At 48.4% G+C, this 14,723-nt stretch overlaps 1 protein-coding gene across 1 annotated transcript; it reads right to left on the reverse strand.

The window, feature by feature from the left end:
* Nucleotides 1–1,604: 1,604 nt before the first annotated feature.
* Nucleotides 1,605–2,451, reverse strand: LOC124680219. The gene has a single exon (XM_047215311.1). The coding sequence runs from the start codon at nt 2,395–2,397 to the stop codon at nt 1,855–1,857; it is 543 nt and encodes a 180-aa protein (XP_047071267.1). The 5' UTR covers nt 2,398–2,451; the 3' UTR covers nt 1,605–1,854.
* Between the last annotated feature and the right edge of the window lie 12,272 nt (nt 2,452–14,723).

A 14,723-nucleotide genomic window follows, 5' to 3' on the forward strand; every position in this document is an offset into this window, starting at 1 on the left:
TTATCATGCATCTTATGTAAACCATGTTGCTTGGAAAAGGGCAAGTACTAACGTGTACGCAGGTTGCAGCCTCTACTACGAGAGCAATGCAATGGGCACGAGATCCTGACAGCAAAATAATCAGATACTATCAGTCTGATCCATAATATAGGACGTTTTGGCAAACTAAAACAGTTTGCGAAAACCTCTGACATTATGGAACAGAGGGAGTACTTGCCAACCGCACAAAAACAAAAAGAGAAGATCAATACATAGTTGACACTATTCTACAAACTGTAGGATAATCAGGCAGTCAAGCAGCATAGTTGGATCACCTTCTCCTCCATCACCCAGTGTTGTACAAGCACTCCAGAGAGCATTCGCGGATCTAGCATCCTTGGCTTGCTGGCAGAACATCACATTACATCAGGTGTTCTCTCCTGGCAATTTGGAAAAAATTAACATCCTAAGCCTTTAATTTTGCAGGCTTCGAAACATTCTTGGGTCTGGCACTGCCAGAGGCATGACCAAAGTTCGAAGATGCTACCGCTGACCAAGTTCAAACCTTACGCAACAATGCCAGGGTCAGCTTCTGATCATCAAGCAAATGTACTACGTATACCAACCTTCCTGTCAAACATATGAGCTAGTGACCTAACCAAGTACAAGACTACTACTAGTGAGCAATTTTATGCCGTGTCTAAAACCAACACATCAGATAACCTTTTCTGGTTAAAAAGCAAAGACTGTACATCCATGGCCATCAACAGTTTGGATTTTTTTCGAAAAGATCAACAGTTTGGATAACTCAATGATTCATACCAATGAATATGACCAACCACACAAGATCCGTTGCAGCAAAATAATCAAATACTACTTGCCAACCGCACAAAAAAGAAAAGAGAAGACCAATACATATAGTTGATACTACTCTACAAACCGTAGGATAATCAGGCAGCCAAGCAGCATAGTTGAAGATCACTGTTACCTTCTCCTCCTTCACCCATAATGTTGTAAGTTTCTCCTCTTTTGGCCACTATGACAAAGCTAAGAGCAGGCTGAGGAGGGCCACCAGAATGATCCGAGTTCAACAGCAAAGTCAAGATCCTTGACCCTATATCTAACCTTCAGAAGGTACTCCTACAGAAAAGCACACCAAGGTGTCGTACAAACACTCCAGAGAGGCATGGCCGAAGGTGCTGCCGCCCCGCTCACCAAGTTCAAACCTTAAGCGGCAATGCCATGGTCAGGTTCTGATCATCAACCAAATATACTACGTATACGTACAGTATGACTCTGACCTTCCTGTCAAACATATAAGCTAGTGACCAAACCAAGTACAAGACAACTAGTGAGCAATACATCAGATAACCTTGTCTGGTTAAAAAGCAAAGACTGTACATCCATGGCCATCAACAGTTCAGATAATAACTCAATAAGACATACCAATGAATACATGACCAAGCAAGTAAGCGATTAGCTATTGTCGGTAGTGGGAAAATGGAACTTTGGAAGTGCTTATACCAGGTAGCAGCACCAATGCGGAGAAATACAAGAGAGCTGTTTGACACTTGAATGGACCAAGAAACAGATCGTCAACGATTCTCAAGAGTGACAGTACCATCTAACGAAATACATGAGAGTAACAATTCACAACATCGCCAAGCATCCGAACAATAAGTTGATTACAAACAAAGCACATTTCACAAATGTAATTGCGCATCAAGGGCGTACACACATGGAGGCTACATCACTAGTTCACTACTACTACTACTCCCCAGCTACACATCACAGAGACATTTCATGAACTGTTATGCAACAGATGAACAGCAATACTTGCCACTGCTGGGGGATCTACCAAACCCTACGTACGCCCTAGTTCTTACCGCCTCCGTGGGCCTCGGTGGAGATGATGACGTAGCCGACCTTCTTGGGGCTCCCGGAGTCGGGCGCCTCGTCGTCGTAGTGGGAGAGCGCGCCGGTGCCGGTGATTACGGACCAGACGAGGTACACGGAAGCGGCGGTGAGGATCCCGACGACTACCATCAGGATGCCATTGAGGCGCTCCTGGATACTGGCGGCGGCGCCTGCCGCAGAGTGTGGGAGCTCTGGCAGCTCGGGGTGGCGGATCTGGATGTTCGCGGGGATGGAGTGCAGGTGGTGGTGGCGGTTGAGGTGGGGTTGCGCGTGGCCGTGGGCGCGGAGGAGATGGGGCCCGAAGCGGCGGACGCGGAAGACGGTGATGACCGTCGTGGCGAGGGGTGCGCTGTGGTCGGGGTCGTTGCTCGGGTTGGCGTTGGCCGAGTTGGAGGAGATGAGGAGGGTGTCGCACGGACGCGCGGCGTCGACTGGGGAGGCTATGAGGACGGATGCGGCGGAGGCGAGGACCAGGGCGAGCAGGAGGAGGCGGTCGGCCATGGCGGCGACGGCGTGGAGCAGCGAGAAGAGGTGTGGCGAACTGAAAGGGAGGGGATCCAACAAGGGACAGTTTGGGGAATCCGGGAATGTGAAGGGGGTAACTACAGTTTACCCCATTACGGCATCTCCAGCCGGCGCGACGCATTTCGGACGTCCAAATTGTCCGTCGCCTCCAGCGGGGAGACGCATTTTCGGCGCAGGCCATGAAATAGCGTCGACTTTGCACCAAAATACAGCCGCAAATTGAGGGCTGAAATAAGTTCATCACACTTTGCAGCTCGTACGGCGCAAAGTGGAGTGTAGAAGGATAGAGGGAGAGATATATGCGGAATATGATGGATGTTGTATTGAGCCTCATGGGCGAGTATATATAGGAGTACAAGGGACCGACTTGGAGTAGAAGACAAAAAACAAATCTATCCCTACCTAATCTATCCCTAACCGACATATACTCTAACATCCCCCGCAGTCGTAGCGGTAGCGTCGTGAACAACTGGAACGTCGCGGACGATCAGACTGGAGAGAAACCGAAGTAGAACCAGTGAGCTGCCTCGTGGACGGTGTCGCGGCGCACTAGCTTGGACTGTAGAGGAAGCTGGTGAGTCTCAGGCGAGGTGGTAGCCCTTTGTGCCGATGTCGAGGTAGCCGTGAGCGTGGGTGCTGCAACCTTTGGTCGAGGGAGCCGCGCGAGGGATTGCCGTGGCGATGTCGTGGGCGGGTGCCGATGTTGATGTAGCCGCAAGCGTGTAGTGCGAGAGGAGAGTGACGGAGACGTGTCGAGGCAGTCGTGGAGGTTGTCGATGCCGAAGTCGATGCAGTCGGAGCCGTCGAGGACGAAGTGCAACCATAGTTTTGCCAGAACTAGGCGCACATCGGGGACGAAGGCATACTCCGGTTTTGCCAGAACTGAGTACGCAAGACGAAGTCGAGGAAGGCGAGGCGCCGATCCGAGCTTGCCAGGCCCGGGGACGCGTCGGGGACGAAGGCACGCGGCGGTGTTGCCAGCACCGTGCATGCGTAGGATGGGACCAGTACAAATGGCGCGCCATGTCGGAGTAGACATAGCAGAGGAAGACTCAACGACAGTTGCCGGAGTAGAGTAGCAGGTGTCGTAGTCGGGAAAGATGCGAGGACGCTTGCGGCGGAGATGTAGTGGACGAAGACGTAGAAGGCGACTAACCCAGCGGTGACCCGGGGTGGTCATGCTGGACGCCTAGACGGGCGTTTGCGGTGGTCGGCGAGCCCAGCGCGACCTGGAGTGGTTGGCGAGCCCGGCGGCGACCTGGGGTGGAGAGGCGCGGCGTGGTACACGAAGTAGGCGAGGAAGACCCGGCGGCGTGACGAAGACCATGCGCGGACGGAGGTGACCCGCGCCGAAGGGGCGGCGTTGTTGTGGCCTCGGACGTCAGTGCGCGGGGGACGGCGAAGTAAACTGCGTGCGGTCACGTCACGGCCTGAGGGGCCGGCATGGCTGCAGGGCGCGAGTCGGTGCAGCGGCGGGAGGCCACCGGCACATGCCTCGGAAGGCGCGTTGGAGGCCGGTAGCATGGACCAAAGGCGGCGGCACTGCGGCCCGAAGGGGCGACGCAGCGGCAACCCGTAGCTCGATCAGTGGTAGGCACGTGCTCGGGGACGTGCTTGGTGGAGACGTGCGCGCTATCGGTTGATCAGACCGACGGCAGCGCTGTACGCGCCATGGCGTGAACGACACGCAGATCGGAGTCGATGGCGGCATTTTCGATGTAGTCCCGGTTATGACGGCGAAGATGAACCGGCGATGGAGACCGTGCAGGCGAAACAACCTGCTGCATCGCACGTAGGGGCGCCCCGTGTGCGGCGCGTGCGGCTGTGCCGTGCGGTTGGCCGGTGCAGGTCGATGCCATTGTTGGAGTAGAGGCGCAAGTGGACGACGGCGATGGGCGACTCAATCCGATCTATGATCGGTAAACCAAAAAAGAAAACGCCGGTCGCTCGACCGGCGACGCAAAAAGAAAACCAATCTACGGATTGAAAAAAAAAGACTTGAGGGCAGCGGATCAACGGATCGGCGAACGAACCCTCATACGGGTTGCGCGGCCCCCGGAGTAGATCATGGAGATCGACCTCCCCAGGGGCGGCGCGGCGCGGAAACTTTGCGGCGGCTAGGTCAAGGAGTGTGCCGCTCTGATACCATGTAGAAGGTTAGAGGGAGAGATATATGCGGAATATGATGGATGTTGTATTGAGCCTCATGGGTGAGTATATATAGGAGTACAAGGGACCGACTTGGAGTAGAAGACAAAAAACAAATCTATCCCTACCTAATCTATCCCTAACCGACATATACTCTAACATGGAGCAAAAGGAGCACAACAAGGCCTGAACAGCAATTAAAAAAAAAGTCCAAAAGGAGGCCAAGGTGCTGGGCGCATGACGCCAGCGATCAGGCGTCTCGCGCGTGGATTTCGGCGCGCCTCTTCATGAACCATGCCCTGGTGTCGTTGTCGACGCTGCTCAAGTCGGCAAGCATGATCCTTGTGTCTTCTGCACGCAATTTGGCCTCGGCGTCTGCCTTTTTGGCCTCGATGTCCAGCCTTTGGACATCGAGGACCTCCTTGGCGAGGTTCTGGTAGATGGCAGCTGCGGCCTCTTTTTCCAGACGCCTCTTCTCGTCCCTAGCAGCCATGGCGGCACGGTTGTCGGCCATTATCTTCTTCATGCTCTGCGTGAACGCAATGGCCTGCGCCTCCCGGACAAGATCGGCCTTGGTAGCCTTATGGCCTCGTGGACGAGGTGGAAGGACTGGACGGCCTTGATCGTCGTCTTCGCCGTCGAGGGTGATCGTTGTCCTATTCTTCACAGCTTATTGGTAGGACGCAAAGCTTATCATCCACTTGTTGTTGTCTTTGAGCACCTCCCAACAATGGACCATATGGAAGCCCTTCTTGTGCGTCGCCCTGAACTTCTCCAAGGCGCGAGATACCTGCAATCATAGCCGCCAACGATGTACAATGACGCAAATTGACGCAATGAAGCAAATTGTGTAGAATGATGATGGTTGTATCGTGTTTACCACTGTCATGACGCCAATGCCGCTTACGGGGTTGTTAATAGCATGTTCGACCGCCGAGCGGAACTTGCTTGTCTCTTGTTTGATGTAGTTCCATCTTTCCCGGAGGGACTCTTCCGTCCGAGGGCCTGTGATATGGTAGGGCGGGTGCATCCTCGTCTCGTTGTACTGTTGCAAGACCTTGGCCCAATAGACCTTGCCCTTTTGCTGGGCACCATTGATACAATCATGGGTCGTTGTCAGCCATGCTTCACACAAACACTTATCCTCGTCGTCAATGAAGCCTTGTGTCCTCAAGCTCTTGCCCTTCTTCTTCGTCGCAATGTCCGTGGGGATAGGCTGTGTTGGCGCGTCGTCGAAGTCGTCGACGGACACGGGTGTTGGCTGCGTCTGCTGGGTGGCGAACAACCGTGCGGTCTCGATGTCCTCCGCATCTTGCGTTGGTGGCCAGTCATCATGCGCGCCTGTCCCGGCCCGATCATCGCGAACGAAGCCGCCGCCGTAGATAATTTCCTGGATGTCTGAATCATGGCGGTCCTTCCAATAGTCCTACGAACGACCGGACATCAGACGCATGATACACGACACTCGCACACATTGACAGAGCTCACGTACCGGGTCGTCCATCATCGGGGCAGGCGGCGCCATTTCGTCGAACAGGATGCGGGGCTGCGGCATGCTCTCCTCCGGCACCTGGCGCATCTTCTATGTCACGCCCGGGCAGGAGTCACCCCTTCTAAGCGTCTGGTTGAGGTCGGGAACCGCCGCCCCGGTCAACTTCACCGGCGGCAGGCCGGAGGCGAACCGCGACGCCGCGTGGCCCTGCAAGGGAGCGGGAGTTCCAGGGCGCAGCTGGGAACTTACCGAGCTCACCGACGAGGCCGGAGGCGCGATGACGGCCATCCCCTCTTTCTTGACGAGCATGTAGCCCTCTGCTAAGCTCGGATGGAGGGCTACTTGCGCGACGCCGGCTTTGATCTGCATCTGCCAGGCCTGTTGGTTGGCAGCCGCTGAAAGTGCATGGAGCCCCCATGTGTGGTTTTGGTAATTAATGACAATCCCAATGGACTAATGTTTGCATTGAGTTATATTTATAGGTGTTGTCCATAGGCAATGCTTGAACTATATGTTGGCTTCAAGGTTGCAATAAGAAGAAATTGATGAAGGATATCAAGTGTCAAGTATGTCTTGAAGATGAACATGAAGTGAGCCCTCAAGTTATCTCAAGACATCAACATGATGAAGAATGAAGAAATGAAGTGCAAGTTCAAGATGAGCCATCTCGAAGAGATCCTTTGCTTGAGTCTTGCCATCCATATGGTGATCATGGATATGTGAAGATGCGCCGAAGAAGAAGCTCTCCCATGGTGTATTATGGGGGAGCAATCCACATGGTGGTCATGGTTATGTGAAGATGCGCCAGAAGAAGCTCTCCCATGGTGGATTATGGGGGAGCAATCCACAAGACTTCGTCAAGCAAGCACAAGCAAGAAAGGCGTTCCATCTTGTTGAGGTCAAGATCGTCGTCATCGAGCTCAAGTGGAATGCTCAAGTATAAGGTTTGCTCTTGATAGGGTTTCTTTCTCACCGGTCTCATAGTGTAGTTGGAGACCGGTTTATAGTTTAGTTGCTTTACTATCAAGAGGGCTCTCGAGTGAGTAACTCGATCGTATCGTTCGGAGAGAGCTCAAACCTTTGCATCCTTGCATCATCTTTCTTGATTGTTATTTGGATCTTATCCATGTGATGTTTTAGAGCTTGTGCTTATCCTCATGACAAGCTCTAGTTCATCGAAAATGGATTTCAGGTTTATCACTTGTTGCGTTTTCGAGTTTGGTGATTTTCTCGGTTTCTCATGTTGAGGTGTTGCACCTCTAAAAATAATAGAAAATCACTCCCCACTAGTTTCCATATTTTGTAGGGATAGCTCTTGTCGACCTCTTTCCAACAAAATTGGTTTCATCTCGTTTGGATTCTCCAATCTCAAGATATTTGCATTTCATATTTGGGTTTAAAAGAAAGAAAAGTAAAAGAAAGGAAAAAGGGGAGGAGGGGCAGCCGCCGGAGGCACGGGCGGTACCACCGGCCTCACCATGGCTGGAGCCTCCGGGCTCGGTACCGCCCGCGGTACCGCTTAGGCGCCAAGCCTCGCAGTAGGGTTCCAGGGTTGTGGGGAGGTTCGGCGGTACCCCAGCCGGTACCATGGCCGGAGGCTCCGGCCTCCCCCCTCCCAGCCCGCAGCTCACCCTCCGCCACCTCCTGCCAACACTGGCCGGTAGTACCGGCCACCAAGGGCCGGTACTACCGGTCCCTTCTCCCTCGCGCGATGCAGCCTCCAACGGGTAGAAAAATTGGGGCCTCCTTTTTAAGCCCCCTCTCTCTCTTGGTTTTGGATCCAAGCTCCTTCTTCTTCCTCCTCTCTCTCAAGCCTCTCTCTCCTCCATTGTTGTTGACATTTTGAAGCTTGAGATCTTTCTCCCCTTCCCATGATTCTTGCATCTATTTGAGAGAAAGATTGAGAGGATCTAGATCCACACTTTGACCAAACCAAATCATCTCTTTGTGAGTGAATCTTTGGGATCTAGATCTTGGAGAATTTTGTGTTCTCCTCTTTGTTCTTCCTCTCTTATTCCCCCAATAGCTTTTGTAGCTTTGTTGGAATTTGAGAGAGAAGGACTTGAGCATCTTTGTGGTGTTCTTGCCATTGCATTTGGTGCATCGGTTTGAGTTCTCCACGGTGATTCGTGGTGGTGAAAGCAAGAAGGTTGTTACTCTTGGGTTCGTGGAACCCTAGACGGATTCTAGGCCTTTGTGGCGATTTGTTGGGAGCCTCCAATTAAGTTGTGGAAGTGTGCCCCAATCTTTGTGTAAGGCCCGGTTTCCGCCTCGAAGGAAATCCCTTAGTGGAACCGTGACCTAGGCCTTTGTGGCGAGGGTCACCGGAGATTTAGGTGAGGCGCCTTCGTGGCGTTCGGTGTGTGGTGTGAGTACCGCATCTTGGGGTGAGGCCTTTGTGGCGTTGGTGTGCATCGAGCAACCACACCTCAAGGTGAGCCTCTTGTGGCTTCGGGAGCACTAAGCCACCGCACCTCTCCACCGGAGATTAGCACTCGCAAGAGTGTGAACTCCGGGATAAATCATCGTCTCCCGCGTGCCTCGGTTATCTCTATACCCGAGCTCTTTACTTATGCACTTTACCTTGTGATAGCCATCGTGCTTGAAGTTATATATATCTTGCTATCACATACTTGCTTGTATTGCTTAGCATAAGTTGTTGGTGCACATAGATGAACCATTGCTTAGAATAAGTTGTTGTGCACATATGTGACCAATAGTATATAGGCTTTGGACTTGACAAAGTAAACGCTAGTTTTATTCCGCATTTGTTAAGCCCATCTCGTAAAAGTTTTATATCGCCTATTCACCCCCCTCTAGGCGACATCCGTGTCCTTTCAGCCGCGGCAGTCTTGATCTTCTGGTTCTTGCGCCGCCCGCGACGCTTCGCGGCCTCCACGATTTTCTCCTCCGTGGAGAGCATCTTCTTTGCCGCCTTCGGCTTTGCCTCCCGACCGCCGCCGGTGGCGGCCCGCTTTGCTTCCGCCGGAGCTGCAGCGTCCATTCTGGCTATGGCCTCGGCTACGAGGGAGTGTGGGGCGGCGGCGGGTGCGAGGGTTTGCTCCGCATCCATGGCGGTAGCTGCGGCGGCGAGGACGTCCATCGCTTCTGGACTGCTCGCGCCGGTCTAGTTTCCAAATTCGCGCGGGGGATGATACGTCTCCAACGTATCGATAATTTCTTATGTTCCATGCCACATTATTGATGATATCTACATGTTTTATACACATTATATGTCGTATTTATGCATTTTCCGGCACTAACCTATTAACGAGATGCCGAAGAGCCGATTCTTTGTTTTCTGCTGTTTTTGGTTTCGAAATCCTACAAAGGAAATATTCTCGGAATTGGACGAAATCAACGCCCGGGGTCCTATTTTTGCACGAAGCTTCCGGAAGACCGAGGGGAAAGGAAGTGGGGCCACGAGGCGCCGACACAACAGGGCGGCGCGGCCCGGCCCTTGGCCGCGCGGCCACGGCGTGTGGGGCCCTCGTGTGGCCCCCGCGTTGCCCTTCCGCCTACTTAAAGCCTTCGTCGCGAAACCCCCGATGCCGAGAGCCACGATACGGAAAACCTTCGCGAGACGCCGCCGCCGCCAATCCCATCTCGGGGGATTCCGGAGATCACCTCCGGCACCCTGCCGGAGAGGGGAATCATCTCCCGGGAGGACTCTTCACCGCCATGGTCGCCTCCGGAGTGATGAGTGAGTAGTTCACCCCTGGACTATGGGTCCATAGCGGTAGCTAGATGGTTGTCTTCTCCTCATGTGCTTCATTGTCGGATCTTGTGAGCTGCCTAACATGATCAAGATCATCTATCCGTAATTCTATATGTTGTGTTTGTCGGGATCCGATGGATAGAGAATACTATGTTATGTTGATTATCAATCTATTACCTATGTGTTGTTTATGATCTTGCATGCTCTCCAGTTATTAGTAGAGGCTACGGCCAAGTTTTTACTCTTAACTCCAAGAGGGAGTATTTATGCTCGATAGTGGGTTCATGCCTCCATTAAATGCGGGACGAGTGACGAGAAAGTTCTAAGGTTGTGGATGTGCTTGTTGCCACTAGGGATAAAACATTGATGCTATGTCCGAGGATGTAGTTATTGATTACATTACGCACCATACTTAATGCAATTGTACTGTTGTTTTGCAACTTAATGTCGGAAGGGGTTCGGATGATAACTCTGAAGGTGGACTTTTTAGGCATAGATGCATGCTTGGATAGCGGTCTATGTACTTTGTCGTAATGCCCAATTAAATCTCACAATATTCATCATATCATGTATGTGCATTGTCATGCCCTCTTTATTTGTCAATTGCCCGACTGTAATTTGTTCACCCAACATGCTATTTATCTTATGGGAGAGACACCTCTAGTGAACTGTGGACCCCGGTCCATTCTTTACATCTGAAATACAAATCTGCTTGCTATTGTTCTTTCTTGTTCTTTGCAAACAATCATCATCCACACTATACATCTAATCCTTTGTTACGGCAAGCCGGTGAGATTGACAACCTCACTTTGTTTCGTTGGGGCAAAGTACTTTGGTTGTGTTGTGCGGGTTCCACGTTGGCGCCGGAATCTCCGGTGTTGCGCCGCACTACATCCCGCCGCCATCAACCTTCAACGTGCTTCTTGGCTCCTCCTGGTTCGATAAACCTTGGTTTCTTTACGAGGGAAAACTTGCCGCCGTACGCATCACACCTTCCTCTTGGGGTTCCCAACGGACGCGTGCTTGTACGCGTATCAAGCTCTTTTTCTGGCGCCGTTGCCGGGGAGATCAAGACACGCTGCAAGGGGAGTCTCCACAATCCAATCTCTTTACTTTGTTTTGTCTTGCTTTACTTTATTTACTTACTTGTTTGCTGCACTTATATCAAAACACAAAAAAATTAGTTGCTAGCTTTACTTTATTTACTGTCTTGCACTCTATATCAAAAACACAAAAAAAAAATTACTTGCATTTTACTTTTTGTTACCATGTCTAGCTCTGCACTTGTTACTTCCTCACCTGAGGAATTAGTCTTCACTTTTAAACAAGGGGATGAGGAGAGTTTTAAAGATGCTTGGTCCAGAATTTTTACTTCTTATCGTAAAGCTGAACCTCAAATGACTCTAAGTTTGCTCCTTAGTAATTTTTATTTTGGTCTTATGATTCGCTATAGATATGCCTTGGATGCTTTGTAGTGGGAGGAGATTTCCTTCATTGCAATGGGGATCAAGCTTTTAATGCCATAAAGAAGTTGGTTGCATCACATGATTCAGCTAATAACTTTGATTCAGCCCTTATTAGTATTTATAATAGATTAAACACTCTTGAGACAAGTGCATCTCGCTTGAATGAAAATTATGGATATGTTCGTAACCGTCTTGATCAAGTTTTAATGAACTACGAACCTTCATTATGGGATCATACTATTAAAATTGCTATCGGTGACCAAACTCTTCATGCTAATTGTGATATTATGTCTGAATTTTGCCTAATGCCTAAGAGTATTCATGAATCTTTGAAACTTTGGGGATTTGTTGAAGGGGGAGAAGGAATAACTCTTATTGATAACTCTGTTATAATTCCTAAAGGAATATCTGCGGGTGTGCATACAACCATTCTTGAGAGAACAATATCAATTGATTATCTTGTTATTGAATGTGCAGGAACAGGACAAATCACACTCGGAAGATCCTACTCTGAAACTATTGGGAGCGAGTCATAGACATGGGAGAAGGCACCTTAAAATTTACCTCTACACCCGGAGGTAGACATATATTCCCTAAGCCAAAAAGTAAGAAAAAGAACAAGAAAGGTAAGGGTAAAGCCCAAGGTAATGTCGATACTTCGTCTCTTGATAACACTTGATATACACTTTCTGCGCCTAGCTGAAAGGCGTTAAAGAAAAGCGCTTATGGGAGACAACCCATGTTTTTACTACAGTACTTCTATTTTATATTTGAGTCTTGGAAGTTGTTTACTACTGTAGCAACCTCTCCTTATCTTAGTTTTGTGCATTGTTGTGCCAAGTAAAGTCTTTGATAGTAAGGTTCATACTAGATTTGGATTGCTGCGCGATAGCAGATTTCTTTCTTTGTCACGAATTTCGACCTGCCTCTCTGTAGGTAGCTCAGAAAAATATGCCAATTTACGTGCGTGATCCTCAGATATGTACGCAACTTTCATTCAATTTGGGCATTTTCATATGAGCAAGTCTGGTGCCTCAATAAAATCCATCTTTACGGACTGTCCTGTTTTGACAGATTCTGCCTTTTATTTCGCATTGCCTCTTTTGCTATGGTGGATGAATTTCTTTGTTCCATTAATGTCCAGTAGCTTTATGCAATGTCCAGAAGTGTTAAGAATAATTGTGTCACCTCTGAACATGTTAATTTTTGTTGTACACTAACCCTCTAATGAGTTGTTTCGAGTTTGGTGTGGAGGAAGTTTTCAAGGATCAAGAGAGGGAAATGATGCAATATGATCAAGGAGAGTGAGAGCTCTAAGCTTGGAGATGCCCCGGTGGTTCACCCCTGCATATTTTAAGAAGACTCAAGCGTCTAAGCTTGGGGATGCCCAAGGCATCCCCTTCTTCATCGACAACATTATCAGGTTCCTCCTTGAAACTATATTTTTATTCCATCACATCTTATGTACTTTGCTTGGAGCGTCGGTTTGTTTTTGTTTTTGTTTTGTTTGAATAAAATGGATCCTAGCATTCATTGTGTGGGAGAGAGACACGCTCCGTTGTTGCATATGGACAAATATGTCCTTAGGCTTTACTCATAGTATTCATGGCGAAGGTTGAATCTTCTTCGTTAAATTGTTATATGGTTGGAATCGGAAAATGCTACATGTAGTAATTCTAAAATGTCTTGAATAATTTGATACTTGGCAATTGTTGTGCTCATGTTTAAGCTCTTGCATCATATACTTTGCACCTATTAATGAAGAAACACCTAGAGCTTGCTAAAATTTGGTTTACATATTTGGTCTCTCTAAAATCTAGATAATTTCTAGTATTGAGTTTTGAACAACAAGGAAGACGGTGTAGAGTCTTATGATGTTTACAATATGTCTTTTATGTGAGTTTTGCTGGACCGGTTCATCCTTGTGTTTGTTTCAAACAACCTTGCTAGCCTAAACCTTGTATCGAGAGGGAATACTTCTCATGCATCCAAAATCCTTGAGCCAACCACTATGCCATTTGTGTCCACCATACCTACCTACTACATGGTATTTCTCCGCCATTCCAAAGTAAATTGCTTGAGTGCTACCTATAAAATTTCCATTCTTTACCTTTGCAATATATAGCTCATGGGACAAATAGCTTAAAAACTATTGTGATATTGAATATGTACTTATGCACTTTATCTCTTATTAAGTTGCTTGTTGTGCGATAACCATGTTTTCTGGGGACGCCATCAACTACTCTTTGTTAAATATCATGTGAGTTGCTATGCATGTCCGTCTTGTCTGAAGTAAGGGAGATCTACCACTTTAATGGTTAGAGCATGCATATTGTTAGAGAAGAACATTGGGCCGATAACTAAAGCCATGAATCATGGTGGAAGTTTCAGTTTTGGACATATATCCTCAATCTCATATGAGAACACTAATTGTTGCTACATGCTTATGCATTAAAGAGGAGTCCATTATCTGTTGTCTATGTTGTCCCGGTATGGATGTCTAAGTTGAGAATAATCAAAAGCGAGAAATCCAAAATGCGAGCTTTCTCCTTAGACCTTTATACAGGCGGCATAGAGGTACCCCTTTGTGACACTTGGTTAAAACATGTGTATTGCGATGATCCCGGTAGTCCAAGCTAATTAGGACAAGGTGCGGGCACTATTAGTATACTATGCATGAGGCTTGCAACTTGTAAGATATAATTTACATGATACATATGCTTTATTACTACCGTTGACAAAATTGTTTCATGTTTTCAAAATCAAAGCTCTAGCACAAATATAGCAATCGATGCTTTCCTCTGCGAAGGACCTTTCTTTTACTTTTATGTTGAGTCAGTTCACCTATCTCTCTCCACCTCAAGAAGCAAACACTTGTGTGAACTGTGCATTGATTCCTACATACTTGCATATTGCACTTGTTATATTTCTCTATGTTGACAATTATCCATGAGATATACATGTTACAAGTTGAAAGCAACCGCTGAAACTTAATCTTCCTTTGTGTTGCTTCAATACCTTTACTTTGATTTATTGCTTTATGAGTTAACTCTTATGCAAGACTTATTGATGCTTGTCTTGAAGTACTATTCATGAAAAGTCTTTACTTTATGATTCATTTGTTTACTCATGTCATTACCATTGTTTTGATCGCTGCATTCATTACATATGTTTACAATAGTATGATCAAGGTTATGATGGCATGTCACTCCAGAAATTATCTTTGTTATCGTTTACCTGCTCGGGACGAGCAGGAACTAAGCTTGGGGATGCTGATACGTCTCCGACGTATCGATAATTTCTTATGTTTCATGCCACATTATTGATGATATCTACATGTTTTATACACATTATATGTCGTATTTATGCATTTTCCGGCACTAACCTATTAACGAGATGCCGAAGAGCCGATTGCTTGTTTTCTCGCTGTTTTTGGTTTCAGAAATCCTACAAAGGAAATATTCTCGGAATTGGACGA

Source organism: Lolium rigidum, unplaced genomic scaffold (assembly GCF_022539505.1).
Source record: "Lolium rigidum isolate FL_2022 unplaced genomic scaffold, APGP_CSIRO_Lrig_0.1 contig_10342_1, whole genome shotgun sequence".
Taxonomy (NCBI): domain Eukaryota; kingdom Viridiplantae; phylum Streptophyta; class Magnoliopsida; order Poales; family Poaceae; genus Lolium; species Lolium rigidum.